The sequence below is a fragment of the Engystomops pustulosus genome, chromosome 2 (genome assembly GCF_040894005.1).
Source record: "Engystomops pustulosus chromosome 2, aEngPut4.maternal, whole genome shotgun sequence".
Classification (NCBI taxonomy): domain Eukaryota; kingdom Metazoa; phylum Chordata; class Amphibia; order Anura; family Leptodactylidae; genus Engystomops; species Engystomops pustulosus.
This window is the reverse complement of record NC_092412.1, coordinates 6722544-6743859: the sequence shown is the minus strand read 5'-3', so window position 1 is coordinate 6743859 and position 21316 is coordinate 6722544. Positions and strand designations below refer to the sequence as shown.

The 21316-nt window shown below is 43.9% G+C and overlaps 1 protein-coding gene across 1 annotated transcript; it reads left to right on the top strand.

Moving 5' to 3' along the window:
* Positions 1–10398: 10398 nt before the first annotated feature.
* On the top strand, positions 10399–20437 carry LOC140116859 (ecto-ADP-ribosyltransferase 5-like). Its single transcript, XM_072133295.1, has 6 exons — positions 10399–10408; positions 10573–10646; positions 13989–14691; positions 18629–18683; positions 18808–18849; positions 20413–20437. Exons 1-6 carry the CDS (start codon positions 10399–10401, stop codon positions 20435–20437), a joined length of 909 nt encoding a protein of 302 aa, XP_071989396.1.
* The last annotated feature ends 879 nt before the right edge of the window (positions 20438–21316 follow it).

The window sequence follows — 21316 nt, the reverse complement described above, 5'->3', positions numbered from 1 at the left end:
AATATAACACATGAGGGGCTGTATATAATATAACACATGAGGGGCTGTATATAATATAACACATGAGGGGCTGTATATAATATAACACATGAGGGGCTGTATATAATATAACACATGAGGGGCTGTATATAATATAACACATGAGGGGGCTGTATATAATATAACACATGAGGGGGCTGTATATAATATAACATGAGGGGCTGTATATAATATAACACATGAGGGGCTGTATATAATATAACACATGAGGGGCTGTATATAATATAACACATGAGGGGCTGTATATAATATAACACATGAGGGGGCTGTATATAATATAACACATGAGGGGCTGTATATAATATAACACATGAGGGGCTGTATATAATATAACACATGAGGAGCTGTATATAATATAACACATGAGGGGCTGTATATAATATAACACATGATGGGCTGTATATAATATAACACATGAGGGGCTGTATATAATATAACACATGAGGGGCTGTATATAATATAACACATGAGGGGCTGTATATAATATAACACATGAGGGGGCTGTATATAATATAACACATGAGGGGCTGTATATAATATAACACATGAGGGGGCTGTATATAATATAACACATGAGGGGCTGTATATAATATAACACATGAGGGGCTGTATATAATATAACACATGAGGGGCTGTATATAATATAACACATGAGGGGCTGTATATAGTATAACACATGAGGGGCTGTATATAATATAACACATGAGGGGCTGTATATAATATAACACATGAGGGGCTGTATATAATATAACACATGAGGGGCTGTATATAATATAACACATGAGGGGGCTGTATATAATACAACACATGAGAGGCTGTATATAATATAACACATGAGGGGCTGTATATAATATAACACATGAGGGGCTGTATATAATATAACACATGAGGGGGGCTGTATATAATATAACACATGAGGGGCTGTATATAATATAACACATGAGGGGCTGTATATAATATAACACATGAGGGGCTGTATATAATATAACACATGAGGGGCTGTATATAATATAACACATGAGGGGCTGTATATAATATAACACATGAGGGGCTGTATATAATATAACACATGAGGGGCTGTATATAATATAACCATGAGGGGCTGTATATAATATAACACATGAGGGGCTGTATATAATATAACACATGAGGGGTTGTATATAATATAACTATGAGGGGCTGTATATAATATAACACATGAGGGGCTGTATATAATATAACACATGAGGGGCTGTATATAATATAACACATGAGGAGCTGTATATAATATAACACATGAGGGGCTGTATATAATATAACACATGAGAGGCTGTATATAATATAACACATGAGGGGCTGTATATAATATAACACATGAGGGGCTGTATATAATATAACACATGAGGGGCTGTATATAATATAACACATGAGGGGCTGTATATAATATAACCATGAGGGGGCTGTATATAATATAACACATGAGGGGCTGTATATAATATAACACATGAGGGGCTGTATATAATATAACACATGAGGGGCTGTATATAATATAACACATGAGGGGCTGTATATAATATAACCATGAGGGGCTGTATATAATATAACCATGAGGGGGCTGTATATAATATAACACATGAGGGGCTGTATATAATATAACACATGAGGGGCTGTATATAATATAACACATGAGGGGCTGTATATAATATAACACATGGGGGGCTGTATATAATATAACACATGAGGGGCTGTATATAATATAACACATGAGGGGCTGTATATAATATAACACATGAGAGGCTGTATATAATATAACACATGAGGGGCTGTATATAATATAACACATGAGGGGCTGTATATAATATAACACATGAGGGGCTGTATATAATATAACACATGAGGGGCTGTATATAATATAACACATGAGGGGCTGTATATAATATAACACATGAGGGGCTGTATATAATATAACACATGAGGGGCTGTATATAATATAACACATGAGGGGCTGTATATAATATAACACATGAGGGGCTGTATATAATATAACACATGGGGGGCTGTATATAATATAACACATGAGAGGCTGTATATAATATAACACATGAGGGGGGGCTGTATATAATATAACACATGAGGGGCTGTATATAATATAACCATGAGGGGGCTGTATATAATATAACCATCAGGGGGTGATATTTTGAATTATTATTCAAATATGGGGAAGAAATCTTGATAATATGTAATAAATATTAAAGGAAATCTAAAAGATTCATAAGAAAAATCTTAGGCACAAAAAAGTACCTGAGTATAAGCCGAGGGACCTAACATTATCACCAAAATCTGGGAAAACCTATTGACTCGAGTATAAGCCGAATGTGGGAAATGCAACCGCTGCTTTATATTGAAATGTCCAGCAGTCTCCCCTCATCAATAACAATGTCCACAGCTGCCCCTCCAATTACTTATACAACCAGCAGAGTCCCCCCATTAATATCATGTCCAGAAGAGCGCCCCCATTAGTATAATGTCCAACAGAACGCCCCATTAATGTTATGTAAAGCAGAGTGCCCCCATTAGTATTATGTCTAGAAGAGTGCCAGCATTAATATAATGGCCAGCAGAGTGCCCCCATAAGTTTAATATCTAGCAGAGTGCCCCCATTTATATAATGTCCACTAGAGTGCCCCCATTAATATAATCTGCAACAGAGTGCCCCCATTATTTTAATGTCCAGCAGAGTGCCCCCATTAATAAAATGTCCATCAGTGCCCCCATAAGTATAATGCCCTGCAGAGTGCCCCCATTAGTGTAATTCCCAGCAGAGTGTCATTATTAATATAATGTCCAGCAGAATGCCCTAATTAGTATAATGCCCAGCAGAGTGCCCCCCTTAATAAAACATCCAGTAGAGTATCTCCATAAGTGTAATGTCCAGCAGAGTGCCCCCATAAGTGTACTGTCCAGCAGAATGCCTCCCTTAATAAAATGTCCAGCAGAGTGCCCCCCTTAGTATAATGTCCAGCAGAGTATCCCCATAAGTGTACTGTCCAGCAGAGTGCCTCCCTTAATTAAATTTCCAACAGAGTGCCCCCATTATTATAATGTCCAGCAGAGTATCCCCATAAGTGTAATGTCCAACAGAGTGCCTCCCTTAATAAAATGTCCAGCAGAGTGCCCCCATTATTATAATGTCCAGCAGAGTGCCCCCCTTAATAAAATGGTCAGCAGTGTGCCCCCATAAGTATAATGTACAGCAGAGTGCCCCCATTATTATAATGTACAGCAAAGTGACCCCATTATTATAATGTCCCGCAGAGTGCCCCCATTATTATAATGTCCCGCAGAGTGCCCCCATTAGTATAATGTCCAGCAGAGTGCCCCCATTATTATAATGTCCCGCAGAGTGCCCCCATTAGTATAATGTCCAGCAGAGTGCCCCCATTATTATAATGTCCCGCAGAGTGCCCCCATTAGTATAATGTCCAGCAGAGTGCCCCCATTAGTATAATGTCCAGCAGAGTGCCCCCATTAGTATAATGTCCAGCAGAGTGCCGAACGAAAACCCGGCGGATTCAGAAAAACCGCCGCATTTAAAAAAAAAAAATCTGTCACAGAGCTTGCACTTACCTTCACTCAGCCTGGCTCGGTGAACTCCAGTGCGTTCCGATGCTTTTCAGCGCAGCAGCGCCACCTGGTGGACGGCGGAGGAACTACCTTAATGAATCCCGGCCGGACCCGAATCCACCGCAGAGAACGCGCCGCTGGATCGCGAATGGACCGGGTAAGTAAATCTGCCCCCAGCAGAGCAGAGTGACCCTCTTAATAAAATGTCCAGCAGAGTTCCCCCTTTAGTAAAATGTCCAGCAGAGTGCTCCCATTATTGAAATATCCAGCAGAGTGCCCCCATAAGTATAATGTCCAGCAGAGGACGCTGTGGGTGAGTACTAACTTTATTTTTTTTTTTGTATACTCATGTATAAGCCGAGGGTTTTTTCAGCAAAAAAAGCTCCCTAATGTCTCAGGCACCTGAATGGCTCTCGCTCCCTAATGTCTCAGGCTCCTGAATGTGTGTCGCTCCCTAATGTCTCAGGCTCCTGAATGTGTCTCTCTCCCTAATGTCTCAGGCACCTGAATGTGTCTCGCTCCCTAATGTCTCCGGCACCTGACTTTGTCTCGTTCCCAATGTCTCAGGCACCTGAATGTCTCTCACTCCCTGATATCTCAGGCACCTGAATGTGTCTCTCTCCCTAATGTCTCAGGCACCTGAATGTGTCTTTCTCCCTAATGTGTCGGGCACCTGAATGCGCCTCGCTCCCTAATGTGAACTCCAGGGACCTGAGCGGGGAAGCGACACATGCAGGATATCGGGCGCACGATCTTAGTGACTCCCCACACAGCGCATTATACACGGACAATGCACTTTTGGGGAACTTCTTCAGAAGGGTAAGTGAATGTGCTCCATTTTTCTTTGATTTTTAACTGCAGTGCAAAAGGGAATTCACTGTCCAACAGGAACTTTGGTGGAAAATGCAGCTCAGATTATTGAATTATTCTGAATTTGCTGAAGCTTCACCATAACTCTGCCAAAAATGTATTGGTTTCCGAACTAATGTTGTGTTATTTGTTCTGGATTTGGTATAAGACTCCCTCCAGTATTTTTAATAAGAAGGACCTTCAGAACCTCGATTCTATTCATTTTCTTTTTACTGAGATGATATCAACGGAAACCTTAAAGATGTGGTGCAAATAGACACCTGGACATTGTGACGGATCCATTAGACTTCCTTTGGACCTTTTATTTTTTAATCTATGCCCTAGAGGTTTTGGGTCATACGAGACGACTTCTCGGATTAAGCTCCACAAGACTACACCAGAGGAAGACTACACCAGAAGAAGATTACACCAGAGGAAGACTACACCAGAAGAAGATTACACCAGAGGAAGACTACACCAGAAGAAGACTACACCAGAACAAGACTACACCAGAAGAAAACTGCACCAGAAGAAGACTACACCAGAAGATGACTACACCAGAAGAAGACTACACCAGAACAAGACTACACCAGAACAAGACTACACCAGAAGAAGACTACACCAGAAGATGACTACACCAGAAGAAGACTACACCAGAAGAAGACTACACCAGAAGAAGACTACACCAGAAGAAGACTACACCAGAAGAAGACTACAGCAGAAGAAGACTACACCAGAAGAAGACTACACCAGAAGAAGACTACACCAGAAGAAGACTACACCAGAGGAAGACTACACCAGAAGAAGACTACACCAGATGAAGACTACACCAGAAGAAGACTACACCAGAAGAAGACTACACCAGAGAAAGACTACACCAGAAGAAGACTACACCAGAGGAAGACTACACCAGAGGAAGACTACACCAGAAGAAGACTACACCAGAAGAAGACTACACCAGAGGAAGACTACACCAGAGGAAGACTACACCAGAAGAAGACTACACCAGAGGAAGACTACACCAGAAGAAGACTACACCAGAAGAAGACTACACCAGAAGAAGACTACACCAGAGGAAGACTACACCAGAAGAAGACTACACCAGAAGAAGACTACACCAGAAGAAGACTACACCAGAAGAAGACTACACCAGAAGAAGACTACACCAGATGAAGACTACACCAGAAGAAGACTACACCAGAAGAAGACTACACCAGAGAAAGACTACACCAGAAGAAGACTACACCAGAGGAAGACTACACCAGAGGAAGACTACACCAGAGGAAGACTACACCAGAGGAAGACTACACCAGAGGAAGACTACACCAGAGGAAGACTACACCAGAAGAAGACTACACCAGAAGAAGACTACACCAGAGGAAGACTACACCAGAAGAAGACTACACCAGAGGAAGTCTACACCAGAAGAAGACTACACCAGAGGAAAACTACACCAGATGAAGACTACACCAGAAGAAGATCACCAGAATAAGACTACACCAGAGGAAGACTACACCAGAGGAAGACTACACCAGAAGAAGACTACACCAGAAGAAGACTACACCAGAAGAAGACTACACCAGTGGAAGACTACACCAGCAGAAGACTACATCAGAAGAAGACTACACCAGTGGAAGACTACACCAGAAGAAGACTACTCCAGAGGAAGACTACAACAGCAGAAGACTACAACAGCAGAAGACTACATCAGAAGAAGACTACACCAGAAGAAGACTGCACCAGAAGAAGACTACACCAAAAGAAGACTACACCAGAGGAAAACTACACCAGATGAAGACTACACCAGAAGAAGACTACACCAGAGGAAGACTACACAAGAGGAAGACTACACCAAAAGAAGACTACACCAGAAGAAGACTACACCAGAAGAAGACTACACCAGAGGAAGACTACACCAGAAGAAGACTACACCGGAAGAAGATTACATCGGAAGAAGACTACACTAGAAGACGACTACACCAGAGGAAGACTACACCAGAAGAAGACTACACCAGAGGAAGACTACACCAGAAGAAGACTACACCAGTGGAAGACTACACCAGCAGAAGACTACATCAGAAGAAGACTACAACAGCAGAAGACTACATCAGAAGAAGACTACACCAGAAGAAGACTGCACCAGAAGAAGACTCCACCAAAAGAAGACTACACCAGAAGAAGACTACTCCAGAGGAAGACTACACCAAAAGAAGACTACAAGAGAAGAACACTGCACCAGAAGAAGACTACACCAAAAGAAGACTACACCAGAGGAAGACTACACCAGAAGAAGACTACACCGGAAGAAGATTACACCGGAAGAAGACTACACCAGAAGAAGACTACACCAGAGGAAGACTACACCAGAAGAAGACTACACCAGAAGAAGATCACCAGAATAAGACTACACCAGAAGAAGACTACACCAGAAGAAGACTACACCAGAAGAAGACTACACCAGTGGAAGACTACACCAGCAGAAGACTACATCAGAAGAAGACTACACCAGTGGAAGAATACACCAGAAGAAGACTACTCCAGAGGAAGACTACAACAGCAGAAGACTACAACAGCAGAAGACTACATCAGAAGAAGACTACACCAGAAGAAGACTGCACCAGAAGAAGACTACACCAAAAGAAGACTACACCAGAAGAAGACTGCACCAGAAGAAGACTACACCAGAAGAAGACTACACCAGAGGAAGACTACACAAGAGGAAGACTACACCAAAAGAAGACTACACCAGAAGAAGACTACACCAGAAGAAGACTACACCAGAGGAAGACTACACCAGAAGAAGACTACACCGGAAGAAGATTACATCGGAAGAAGACTACACTAGAAGACGACTACACCAGAGGAAGACTGCACCAGAAGAAGACTACACCAGAAGAAGACTACACCAGAGGAAGACTACACAAGAGGAAGACTACACCAAAAGAAGACTACACCAGAAGAAGACTACACCAGAAGAAGACTACACCAGAGGAAGACTACACCAGAAGAAGACTGCACCAGAAGAAGACTCCACCAAAAGAAGACTACACCAGAAGAAGACTACACCAGAGGAAGACTACACCAAAAGAAGTCTACAAGAGAAGAACACTGCACCAGAAGAAGACTACACCAAAAGAAGACTACACCAGAGGAAGACTACACCAGAAGAAGACTACACCGGAAGAAGATTACACCGGAAGAAGACTACACCAGAAGAAGACTACACCAGAGGAAGACTACACCAGAAGAAGACTACACCAGAGGAAGACTACACCAGAAGAAGACTACACCAGAAGAAGACTACACCAGAAGAAGACTACACCAGAAGAAGACTGCACCAGAAGAAGACTACACCAGAAGAAGACTACACCAGAGGAAGACTACACAAGAGGAAGACTACACCAAAAGAAGACTACACCAGAAGAAGATCACCAGAATAAGACTACACCAGAGGAAGACTACACCAGAGGAAGACTACACCAGAAGAAGACTACACCAGAAGAAGACTACACCAGAAGAAGACTACACCAGTGGAAGACTACACCAGCAGAAGACTACACCAGAGGAAAACTACACCAGATGAAGACTACACCAGAAGAAGATCACCAGAATAAGACTACACCAGAGGAAGACTACACCAGAGGAAGACTACACCAGAAGAAGACTACACCAGAAGAAGACTACACCAGAGGAAGACTACACCAGAAGAAGACTACACAAGAAGAAGACTACACCAGAAGAAGACTACACCAGAGGAAGACTACACCAGAAGAAGACTACGCCAGAAGAAGACTACATCAGAGGAAGACTACAACAGAAGAAGACTACACCAGAAGAAGACTACACCAGAGGAAGACTACACCAGAAGAAGACTACACCAGAAGAAGACTACACCAGAGGAAGACTACACCAGAAGAAGACTACACCAGAAGAAGACTACACCAGAAGAAGACTACACCAGAAGAAGACTACACCAGATGAAGACTACACCAGATGAAGACTACACCAGAGGAAGACTACACCAGAAGAAGACTACACCAGAGGAAAACTACACCAGATGAAGACTACACCAGAAGAAGACTACACCAGAAGAAGACTACACCAGAGGAAGACTACACCAGAAGAAGACTACACCAGAGGAAGACTACACCAGATGAAGACTACACCAGAAGAAGACTACACCAGAGGAAGACTACACCAGTGGAAGACTACACCAGCAGAAGACTACATCAGAAGAAGACTACACCAGAGGAAGACTACACCAGAAGAAGACTACACCAGAAGAAGACTACACCAGAGGAAGTCTACACCAGAAGAAGACTACACCAGAGGAAAACTACACCAGATGAAGACTACACCAGAAGAAGATCACCAGAATAAGACTACACCAGAGGAAGACTACACCAGAGGAAGACTACACCAGAAGAAGACTACACCAGAAGAAGACTACACCAGAAGAAGACTACACCAGTGGAAGACTACACCAGCAGAAGACTACATCAGAAGAAGACTACACCAGTGGAAGACTACACCAGAAGAAGACTACTCCAGAGGAAGACTACAACAGCAGAAGACTACAACAGCAGAAGACTACACCAGAAGAAGACTACACCAGAAGAAGACTACACCAGAGGAAGACTACACCAGAAGAAGACTACACAAGAAGAAGACTACACCAGAAGAAGACTACACCAGAGGAAGACTACACCAGAAGAAGACTACGCCAGAAGAAGACTACATCAGAGGAAGACTACAACAGAAGAAGACTACACCAGAAGAAGACTACACCAGAGGAAGACTACACCAGAAGAAGACTACACCAGAAGAAGACTACACCAGAGGAAGACTACACCAGAGGAAGACTACACCAGAAGAAGACTACACCAGAAGAAGACTACACCAGAGGAAGACTACACCAGTGGAAGACTACACCAGAAGAAGACTACGCCAGAGGAAGACTACACCAGAAGAAGACTACACCAGAAGAAGATTACACCAGAGGAAGACTACACCAGAAGAAGACTACACCAGAGGAAGACTACACCAGAAGAAGACTACATCAGAAGGAGATTACACCAGAGGAAGACTACACCAGAAGAAGACTACATCAGAAGAAGATTACACCAGAGGAAGACTACACCAGAGGAAGACTACACCAGAGGAAGACTACACCAGAAGAAGACTACACCAGAGGAAGACTACACCAGTGGAAGACTACACCAGAAGAAGACTACATCAGAAGGAGACTACACCGGAGGAAGACTACACCAGAAGAAGACTACATCAGAAGAAGATTACACCAGAGGAAGACTACACCAGAGGAAGACTACACCAGAGGAAGACTACACCAGAAGAAGACTACACCAGAGGAAGACTACACCAGTGGAAGACTACATCAGAAGGAGACTACACCGGAGGAAGACTACACCATAGCGTTGAGAAGCCCACCAACCACAGTCAAAATACAGATATTCATCATATCGAGATCCCTATATAACTCTTTTCAATATGTGACAATTTTTTAATAAGTTTATAATATTCTAATCTGAAGAATGAGTGAACTACAGGATGAGTAGGAGAAGGTCTATGAGTGATCTCTCCAGCAGGACATCACCGCCTCTGCCTTGTGTACAAGTGCGGTGACACATCTGGAGATTTGATTCTGTATAATTGATGTTTGTCAGCAGTTACTGGTTATCGAGAAGTTCTCCGGCCCCCGGTTCTTGTTTTCTGTCCTTAGTGTAGCACAGACACGTCCCTGGTGGCCTGTGGTGTTATTACGCTGCCAGCTGTAACACCGGGGGCTGATTAGATGATACCAGCCGTAAAGTTCTCTCATAGTTATTACCTGAGCATCTAGAGGACCAGCAAACGACGAGGAGAAGGCTGAGGAGACATCTGGCCCCCATGTCCAGAGGTAAGTGGAGACCCTCCTGTCCTGTGTCTTACACCCTGACTCCTATTCTTTCTTCATCCTCTTCTTTCTTCTGTCTCTCATTTATCTTTATCTCTCACAATGTTTCTCTCCCATTCTTCCTACTGTTAACCTCTTGGTCTTATTTTACTGGTTGTGTCTTGTAGGGTCCAGCTCCCCTATGGCCCATCCCCCGCTGTCTATCCTCTGCCTCGGGCTGTTTATCTTCGTAACTAGACAGGTACAAATCTACTACTTCTCATCATCCTCATCATATTAGTCACAGGTGATGGTTATAGTGTTACCCTGCTTTATAAATATTGACAACAAAAACTTTCCTTATTCTAAATTTAACCACACAAAAAACATTAAAAATCCTACAAATGCTCAACGCCGCTTCTATTCATCTTGATCCCGGTGATGTCTATCGCTCTCTAGAAAATAGAATTATAACTAGCAGCCTGGAGTGCAGGGACAAGATGTGCGGTGCTCCGGGCTGCTAATTATGCACACCCCAGCACCTCCCTCTCTTAGCTGGGAGCATGGAAGAGCGAGGTGATGTCACTCGAGGGGCATGAATTCATAATTAGCAATATCAAATCCTCTATGTTGACCATTAGGACTCATGTCTGTGCCACTGGGTGGCCTATAGAAATCCTTAAGATATCTGCTGTCATGCAAACAAGCATTAAAGGGAACCTTTCAGCACAAAACCCTGACTGTCATTGTATGTAATGGTGTCTGTGTGGGTTCTCTGCATTGGTGCTTCACCATTTTCCATGTGTAACGGCAGGACACAAACAAGGACAGTGAGCCCTGGCACTGAGCCCCCCAATCTGCCCCTACTTATTTATTGCCCCCCCATAAACAGAGGTCAATAACTGGTCGACGTATCCTCCCTGGGTAAGGTGTGAACACGTAACAAGACAGACAGACAAAAGACAATAAGGCAGGGTAGACAATCCAGGTCGACAACAGTGGGAAATAACAATAACCAAATCGAATCTGAATAGAATTGTCAAGACACGGGCAAGAGATCAGAAACCAAGAACTACAGCAACCAAGAGACGAGATAGTGAACACAGCAAGATGGCAGTGTGACCAGCAAGGAGTTAGCCTTAGCCGGTGATGCTCAGATGTGCAAATGCCGGTCACCGATGAGCATTGGATCGGCAAGCTCTCTCTATCGCTGGTGGCATGAACATAACACTTGCGCATGCGCGGTGCACTTCGGTCATGGCAGGCGCACTGTGCATGTGCTAGACATTTCAAATAGCTTGTAGTTACGTGGAGGGGTGGATTTTACTAGCAAGAGCGGCTGGCCAATGCAGAGGACACACGAAGACACCAGTACAACTCAATTGCAGTCACCTATACGGTAATGGTTTATTTTAGATGTTATTTAACTACGGGGGATAATTAGGCTTTGCCTGGTAGTGGCTGTCACCCGGTGTTCAGGAGATTATGGTGTGTCCAAGAAAGGCATGTTTTAAAGAGTATGGTTTGGTCCATAGAGGCTTGGTTGGAGGATACTGCTGTGGTTCTTAAAGACATGGGTGGTAGAATCTGGTGTTATCAATGAAGGAATACTAGGTGGAGTTGGTTGTGGTCTACAAAGGCATGGTTTGGGGTGGGTTGTGTGTTTCAGAAAGCCATGGTTGCAGGAGTTTGATGTGTGTTGTGATGGCTTATTGGTGTGGCTCATTAAGCCATGGCATGTGGTCCATGAAAACATGGTTTGGGGAATCTTATGTGGGCCAAGAAGGCAGGGCTGGGGGAGTGGAGTGTGGTGTTGTCCATCAAGGCATGGTTCGGGGAAGTTTGGTGTGGTCCATGAACCAATGGCTGGGGTAGTCTGGTCCATGAAGACCCAGTTTGGGGTGTCTGGTGTTTTCCATGAAGGCATGGTTTCAGAAGGTTTTGTGTGGTCCATGAACCAATGGCTCAGGGTGTCCAGTGTTGTCCATGAAGGCATGGCTCGGGGTGTCTAGTGTTGTCCATGAAGGCATGGCTCGTGGTGTCTAGTGTTGTCCATGAAGACATAGTTTGAGAAGTCTGGTGTTGTCCATGAAGGCATGGCTGGGGGTGTCTAGTGTTGTCCATGAAGGCATGACTAGGGTTGTCTAGTGTTGTCCATGAAGGCATGGCTGGGGATGCCTAGTGTTGTCCATGAAGGCATGGCTGGGGGTGTCTAGTGTTGTCCATGAAGGCATAGTTTGAGAAGTCTGGTGTGGTCTATGAAGGCATGGCTGGGGGTGTCTAGTGTTGTCCATGAAGGCATGGCTGGGGATGTCTAGTGTTGTCCATGAAGGCATGGCTGGGGGTGTCTAGTGTTGTCCATGAAGGCATGGCTGGGGATGTCTAGTGTTGTCCATGAAGGCATGGCTGGGGATGTCTAGTGTTGTCCATGAAGGCATGGCTGGGGGTGTCTAGTGTTGTCCACGAACGCATGGCTGGGGGTGTCTAGTGTTGTCCATGAGGGCATGGCTGGGGATTTCTAGTGTTGTCCATGAAGGCATGGCTGGGGGTGTCTATGGTTGTCCATGAAGGCATGGCTGGGGATGTCTAGTGTTGTCCATGAAGGCATGGCTGGGAATGTCTAGTGTTGTCCATGAAGGCATGGCTGGGGATGTCTAGTGTTGTCCATGAAGGCATGGCTGGGGGTGTCTAGTGTTGTCCATGAAGGCATGGCTCGGGGTGTCTAGTGTTGTCCATGAAGGCATGGCTCGGGGTGTCCAGTGTTGTCCATGAAGGCATGGCTCGGGGTGTCTAGTGTTGTCCATGAAGGCATGGCTCAGGGTGTCTAGTGTTGTCCATGAAGGCATGGCTTGGGGTGTCTAGTGTTGTCCATGAAGGCATGGCTCGGGGTGTCTAGTGTTGTCCATGAAGACATAGTTTGAGAAGTCTGGTGTTGTTCTTGAAGGCATGGCTCAGGGTGTCTAGTGTTGTCCATGAAGGCATAGTTTGAGAAGTCTGGTGTTGTCCATGAAGACATAGTTTGAGAAGTCTGGTGTTGTCCATGAAGGCATGGCTCAGGGTGTCTAGTTTTGTCCATGAAGGCATAGTTTGAGAAGTCTGGTGTGGTCTATGAAGGCATGGCTGGGGGTGTCTAGTGTTGTCCATGAAGGCATGGCTGGGCATGTCTAGTGTTGTCCATGAAGGCATGGCTGTGGGTGTCTAGTGTTGTCCATGAAGGCATGACTTGTCTGGTGTAAAAGAACCAAAAAAACAGACTGGCCAAAAAATAAGCCTTCTCAAAACGAAAAAGAAGATGAATGGTGTAACATCATCTAAGCTTCTGAAGGTGTAGGGTGTGTACAGGGCCTTATAGTTGTCTCCATCTAGTGTGAGTAACCTCTTTATTTCCAAGGATTCTTGACTGTAAGAGCAGAACTATGAATTTCTTTAGATTTGAAGATTTGGATCAGGGAGGAACGTGTCCTCTAAAATGGAGGGAATTGGTTTTCGTGCTGCTGCTGATTTTGTCTTCCTGTGATCAGTATTGCAGGATAATAGGCTGCACCTGATATACTTTCTTTGCCTATTACTATATTTTATTACTATGTATTTTTGGGCATTGTAGGCCTTCTGTGTGAAGGTTCAGCTGGAGATGTTTGAAGATTCATTTGATGATCAATACATCGGCTGCACTGAGAAAATGGAGTCATTGGCCCCAAAGATACTCAAGAAAGAACGAACGATGACACTTACGTTTGACAAGGGTTGGAGCCTTGCCTCTACTTTATGGAAAAAAAGGAAACCTTCATTGGGACGGCTTCCTGGTGGATTTAAGGAGGAGTATGGGATTGCGTTATTACTTTATTCTATTGACAACCTACCTACCAGGAAGGATCTGAACGAGGATATTAGAAGATACGGCACTGACCCCACATCGTTCAGGTTCTATGCTCTACATTTCTACCTGACCAGAGCGTTGACCTTGCTTCAGTCCAGGTGTGATGGAAAACCAAGGCTCGTATTGGCGAGTCTTGGTGATGTTGAGCTGGAGCCGCCATCGCACCCTAAGGCCAATGTGAGACTGAGACAACTTCATTTTTTCTCTACTGATATTGACGTGATAAAGGGACTTGGTAATATCTCATTATTGATCTACTCGTGTTTTGGGCTGGAAATTCGGAACTTCTCATATGATCCACTATATATGGAGGTGCTGGTTCCAGTGAATGAAGTGTTTTGGGTCAGCAACTATGATAAGGACCAAAAGAGAATGACACTGAAGACCACCAATAGGAACTGTAGTTATTACAACTGTGCCTACCTGGGGGGTAAGTAGTGGGGCAGTCTAGACATCTTTTGACTTTTCAGTTTAGGTCAACTAACCATGAAGCCTAAGTGGGTTATAAAAGCACAAGACCAAGTCAATTTACATACATTTTGGGTCCAATTTTCTGAAGGATCCTTCCCACCATGTGCATGTATCCACAGTGTAGTCCATGAACACCTGATCACTAGAGCAGAGATCCAAGACTTATCTCCATTTTGGACAATGTGAGGACAGTAAGAAGAGTCTACGTCCTCACACAGGTCCATCCCTCCAATGTTGTCAATTTACGGAATTAGGAAATGATTACTCCAATGATCATTCAGCTCCAAGATAGGCACCAAAGCTCCAAAGGGGTGAAAAGGGCCAGAAGACAATGACAGGAAGTCATGTGACCTTGGGGTTGCAATAACAATGGCTTCTCATGATGACATTCCACCTCCAGTTTCGGAATAATTGTGTTTTCTAGAGACAAAAATAGGACATTTTTACTTATTACCAAAAGTCTAGAAATATACAAATTCTAAATATATTAACTCTTAAAGGGAACCTGTCACCAGGAGACCCATTTTTAGCCCTCCCCCAGTCCCCACAGAGCATAGTACATACACTGCCAAAGTGTTTTTGTATAAAAAATTGGTTTTACAGAAAAAAAGATATGTTATATTGTACCTTTCATTAGAATCTGCTGGGTGACTAGGCAGTTGCCAATTGGGAGGAGCTGGAAAGGAGCAGATCCCCCCCACCCTTGGGAAACATGTGACCTTTTAAAATATATGAATAACTCCCCACACTCGGGATTGGCTGAAGAGGAGCAGGGGGCGTCGCTAAGCCCAGTGATGGGTGTTTTCATATATTTGAAAAGGTCACATGGAGTAGCTGTTTCCCAAGGGTGGGGGGGGAACTGCTCCTTTCCAGCTCCTCCCAAAAGGCAACTGCCTAGTCACACAGCAGATGCTAATGAAAGGTACAATATAACATCTCATTTTTTCTGTAAAACCAATTTTTAATACAAAAACACTTTGGCAGTGTATGTACTATGCTCTATGGGGACTGGGGGAGGGCTAAAAATGGCTCTCCTGGTGACAGGTTCCCTTTAAGATCAAGGCCATTATTGTTTCTTGCGTTTCCATTTTTTACCCAGTCTGTTCCTATTTTTTTTCCTGTGTACAGAGCTATGCGAGGGCTTGTTTTGTGAGTACATTTTTCTTCCTAGTGATGGTATATTCCATGCTGGTTGCTGGGATGCAGGAAAAAAAAATTCCAAATATGATGAAATTGTAGAGAAAATGCAACTGCGCCATTTTCTTGAGGACACAGTTTTTATGGCTTTCACGCACAAAGATGTGAATCGGGGCGTGTGGTACCTGTAGAAACTTCAGCCAGCACATGTCCAAAGCTCATGTCTGTGTGCATGGAATCTGATTCACCTCCCGTCGCTTGTTCGTTTCGATGAGATGTGGTCTACTGATTTTTCGGATTGTGGAAAAACAGTTGACATATCAAAAACATCCTTTTATAAAGGTATTGTTTGGCACAAAAATACAACAAGTAGTGGAACACACTAGACTCCCTAGAATGTCCAGAATCAGCAGCATATAGAAAAGAAAACGAGCCACTAAGAATGATTTTCTTTAAAAAATTTTTGATTTTATATATTTCTTTTTCATAAATTGGTTACAAAAAGTACAAACATGTCAGAAAGGATTTTTCTTTTTTATCAGTCATTTCTGAGGTATTACCTCTAAGTCCTTTATCACATATAGTTTGGGTTGCAAGCAATTCCCATCTTTAGAGTTTCACTGTACCGTGGCCTTGTAAAGACTTCTCACAGGTGAATTTCGGCAGAGGAGTAGATGTTCTCGTTAGTCACTTCTTAGCAGAGAAACACTCGCATGGTTTTCGTGACGTTTCAGAGGTCACGCCTCCTTCCTCAGACATGCGCATCTCTATCTCTCTCTTCCATTTATACGGAGATAGCCGGAACTTTACTTGCGTTTCAAAACATATGCTTAAATCTAAATTATTTACAATTATTGCACAGTTACTACATATATATAACAGACAATGTAAGAGAGAGCCTTTCTCTTCTTCCTTTTCAAATTTTACATGGAAAAAGGGAAATGCTATCTAACCCTCCAAACACGAAGGGAGGGGTGAAGGACTAACCGCGATCACAGAAATACATTAAAGTTACATTCTTCGTTTATTCCGTTTGGATTTAACGTTTCAAATTTATATATCCAATGGACCTCACGTTGGAGTAGGCGTCTTTTTATATTCTCTTTATCATATGCTTCAACCTCCTCTAATACTGTCCATTTCAATTCAGACACATTGGGGCACATTTACTTACCCGGTCCAGTCGCGATCCAGCGGTGGGTTCTCCGGCGCTGATTCGGGTGCTGCCGGGATTCACTAAGGTCCGTGCGTCGATATTCACCAGGTGTCGCTGCTGCGCCGAGGTCCGCCGGAGTTCACCTGCTTTTTTCTGGTGTATGTGAGTGCTTGATCTTGCGACACAAATAGCTTTTTAAATTCTGCGGTTTTTCCGAATCCTTCGGGTTGTCCGGTGGCCACGCCCCCCGATTTCTGTCGCGCGAAAGGCGGCGCGATTGCGCCAAAAATCGATCGCGTGCGCCACAATTCCGTGAAATACAGCGCAAAGAGGAAATATTCGGGAAAAACCCGACGGATTCGCGGCTGCGGACCCTTAGTAAATGTGCCCCATTGTGTCTATATTCAAAGAAATGTCTAGCTAATGACGTTTCATAATGTTTCTTTCCTTTTTCTTTCCCCTCTTTTGTTGTTTTTATTAAATTTTTTCCATAATTCTTAATAGCTGACCTATGTTCATTAATACGAATTTTTATTTGTCTAGATGTTTGTCCTATGTACGCTTTCCCGCAAGGACATTTAATCATATAGATTACGTTTTTACTATCACAGGTAAATCTACTTTTAATATGAATTGGGGTCCCTTTTCTTGGATGGGAGATCTTATCTCCTTTTATTATAGAACTACAGTTCTGGCATGCGAGGCACGGGAAAGTCCCAGTATGTCTCGGACGCAAGAATTCTTGTTTGGGCAATCTTTTCTTTTTTATATCCGCAGTAATACCTCAGAAATGACTGATAAAAAAGAAAAATCCTTTCTGACATGTTTGTACTTTTTGTAACCAATTTATGAAAAAGAAATATATAAAATCAAAAAATTTTTAAAGAAAATCATTCTTAGTGGCTCGTTTTCTTTTCTATATCAAAAACATCTTCAGACATATTGGGGCAGATTTACTTACCCGGTCCTGTCGCGATCCCATGGTGCGTTGTCCGACGAGGATTCGGGTCCGTCGCGCCCGAGTTCCTGCATCCGTCACTTCCGTGCCGCAGTCCGCTAGAGTTCACCTTCTTCTTCCCGGTGCTTGTAAGTGCGTATCTTGCGAATGTTAAATCCTGCGTGTTGTTCGAATCCGTCAGGTTGTCCGACGGTCCGCCCCCCGATTACTGTCGCATGCAAGCCGGCGCCGATGTGCCAAAATCCGACTGTGTGCGCCAAAATCCCGGGGGAATTCGGCGCTAAACGGAAATCATCGGGAAACTTGTTGCTCCACGGACCCTTAGCAAATGAGCCCCAATATATACAAAACTTAAAACCCAAATATACCCAGAATGCATTAGGATAAGTAAATGGGCCCATTACAGGTCCTGGAGCTCGTCTTGAACTAGAAGCCAGGGATAATGATATTGGGTCTCTGCTTGAGGCATAAAAATAGTGGCGGAAAGAGAACTGGACCAATGGCCTCAGAAATACTGAGTTCTGGAAAACCCCATAAGGGGCGGCGCCTGACCGGCAGTGTCCAGGGTCACCAGACTCACTCCGTCCTTGGTGGCCCCTGAGGGCGTAACCGAGGGCCACTGATTGTCTCACACTTTTGCCCCAGCTGGCAGTTTTGGTGAAGATGTGACAGAAGTGAAGCTGAATCCACCTGAAACAGAGTGAGAACAGTCATTTTTTTCCTTATGCCCCCAACCCCTATTGGGTTTTTCCAAAATTCCCAGAAAGCCCCTCTGACATCCTTATAATTACACATTAGAAATGAATGTTTCTTTTATGCTTCAGGAAGAAAAAGTGTAAAGTGCAGATACAACACCCCATCATCAGGTAAGGAGCCCATTTACTGCTGATTTCTGTTTTTCGGGTTGCGTTCACATGTTACATATTTGTTGGCTGATGATTGGTTGGAGATCCTTGTTTAGCTTCTGCCATTGAGCTGCTGAAAGGAGATAAAAAATGAGAGATACCCTGTACAACGTCCCCCCGATGGGACCTGACCTTCATGTGGGCAATGCTGGATTCCCAAGGACAGGATTGGTTGGCTGTAGAAATGTGTCATTGTGGCTTGGTCCATAAGAACAGGCCCCGTCCAGGGCCGTCAGGGCCAGTAGTGAGATTTAGGTGGTGGATTGTTTGGCTGTGGAGAGTCTATTGTGAAGAAGGAATTTTGTAGTCAGCCTTGATCGAGCGGTCAGAAGAAATTTGAGCCAGATTGGCTCTGCTGCTTGTGCAGCAATCTGGATGCAGAGATCTGGTCACACTGAAATCTCATGAGAGTGTCTCAGAGGCTTAGACATGGCCTGAATATAAAGACCTTAAACTTCTGGAATATTCTGAGCCTTCTAACAATCCCAGCCCTGTCTAATTTAGAAAATGAGACAGGTATATAGCAGGATCATTACTGTATAGCCGTAGTATATGTTAGATGAATCCTAGAGAATAATAACAACATTAAAAGGTAATTTGGTGCTGAGTTTAGTAACGAGCCGTCTTGCGGGACATTACACCTCCTATTACTGAGAAGGCAGGTGGTCCCCATGTAATGCTGAGCAGAGATATGATTGACCTGTAAGAAGGTGGACACTCAGGTTTGTCTATCTAGGGGACAGTGTTGCGCCATTGGAAGCCATTGGAGAATTGTTAGAAACAATTATGGTGGACCGGAGACAGGACCGTTCCGTCTATCCTACACCTACAGTATACTATAGAAGGTTCTTCTTTGGTCTACTATAAATGGTCCTAATGTTTACAGTGCCGTATCTTACTTCACGCCCCTCTCCATCCACAATTTACCCCCCTCAATCACATGACTACAATCAGGCACCGGAAGGTAGGTAGTCACTCTATAACTACAAGGTGCAGGTACATCCTGCTCATTCTACCTCCCGGACTTCAGCTATAGGCCAGAAACCATAGTGTCCCATGTCTGGAGAATTGTGGGACTTTTACAGAAACAGGGCTTTGGATGGGGAAGCAGCAAAGCAAAGGCTAGAGATAGATTGCAGATAGATGATGAGAAACTGAGAACAAGATGGCTTCCAGTTTTGGACTGGAGTTCCATGGGCCCACTAGATAAATTATCCTGGGGGCCCACCCTTCATCAACCCCAAGAAATAAACCCAAGTGGTCTTCAAATTTGGATGTGTTCTGCCCGACCTCTAGGGTTCTGTATTGGGTTAGAGTCTGGGCCCACTGGAGGATCCTCCGATTCTCTGGAGGGCCAGTCCAACACAGATGACTATGCAAACTGAGGAAAGTGATGGTAAGAGGTGAAGAGTCGGAGGGTTTTTACCATGAGTTTCACCATCTGCTCGGACCTTGTCAAGAATGTTGAAATGAAAAGGTTAATGAGTGAGATCATTCAGTATTTTCTAAACCATTTTGTTCCAGCGTCAACTATCATGAAGTTTCATGAAGCCGTGACTGCGCCTCTACTGGTGGCCATGGGTATTGCACTTCTTTTAACATAAATCTGAAGCCTCTGGCCGGGATTCTTCATTTGTCAAGCAGAAGATGTGAGATCATAAGGTCACAACGTGCAAAGAGGACAACGTAGAGTGATGGACCACACAAGGATAGAAACAGAATGATAATAGTTATAATCTTTATATATCGCCGCCATATTCCATAGATTATCATATCTAATCATAGAGAAGATACACAAATAATGTATATTACACAATACAAATAGTCATATGGAACAATAGATGTAAGGGCCCTGATCACAAGAGCTTACAGTCTATGAGGATGAGGGGGTGACACAAGAGCATACAGTCTATGAGGATGAGGGGGACACAGGAGCTTACAGTCTATGAGGATGAGGGGGTGACACAAGAGCTTACAGTCTATGAGGATGAGGGGGACACAGGAGCTTACAGTCTATGAGGATGAGGGGGTGACACAAGAGCTTACAGTCTATGAGGATGAGGGGTGACACAAGGGCTTACAGTCTATGAGGATGAGGGGGTGACACAAGAGCTTACAGTCTATGAGGAGGTGACACAAGAGCTTACAGTCTATGAGGATGAGGGGGTGACACAAGAGCTTACAGTCTATGAGGATGAGGGGTGACACAAGAGCTTACAGTCTATGAGGATGAGGGGTGACACAAGAGCTTACAGTCTATGAGGATGAGGGGGACACAGGAGCTTACAGTCTATGAGGATGAGGGGGTGACACAAGAGCTTACAGTCTATGAGGAGGTGACACAAGAGCTTACAGTCTATGAGGATGAGGAGGTGACACAAGAGCTTACAGTCTATGAGGATGAGGAGGGACACAAGAGCTTACAGTC

Excerpts from the sequence above, each read along its gene's own strand:
- LOC140116859 (XM_072133295.1), top strand. Across the intron at positions 10,647-13,988 it reads TTATCTTCGTAACTAGACAG|GCCTTCTGTGTGAAGGTTCA; the intron begins GTACAAATCTAC and ends TGGGCATTGTAG. Across the intron at positions 14,692-18,628 it reads CAACTGTGCCTACCTGGGGG|CTGGCAGTTTTGGTGAAGAT; the intron begins GTAAGTAGTGGG and ends CTTTTGCCCCAG.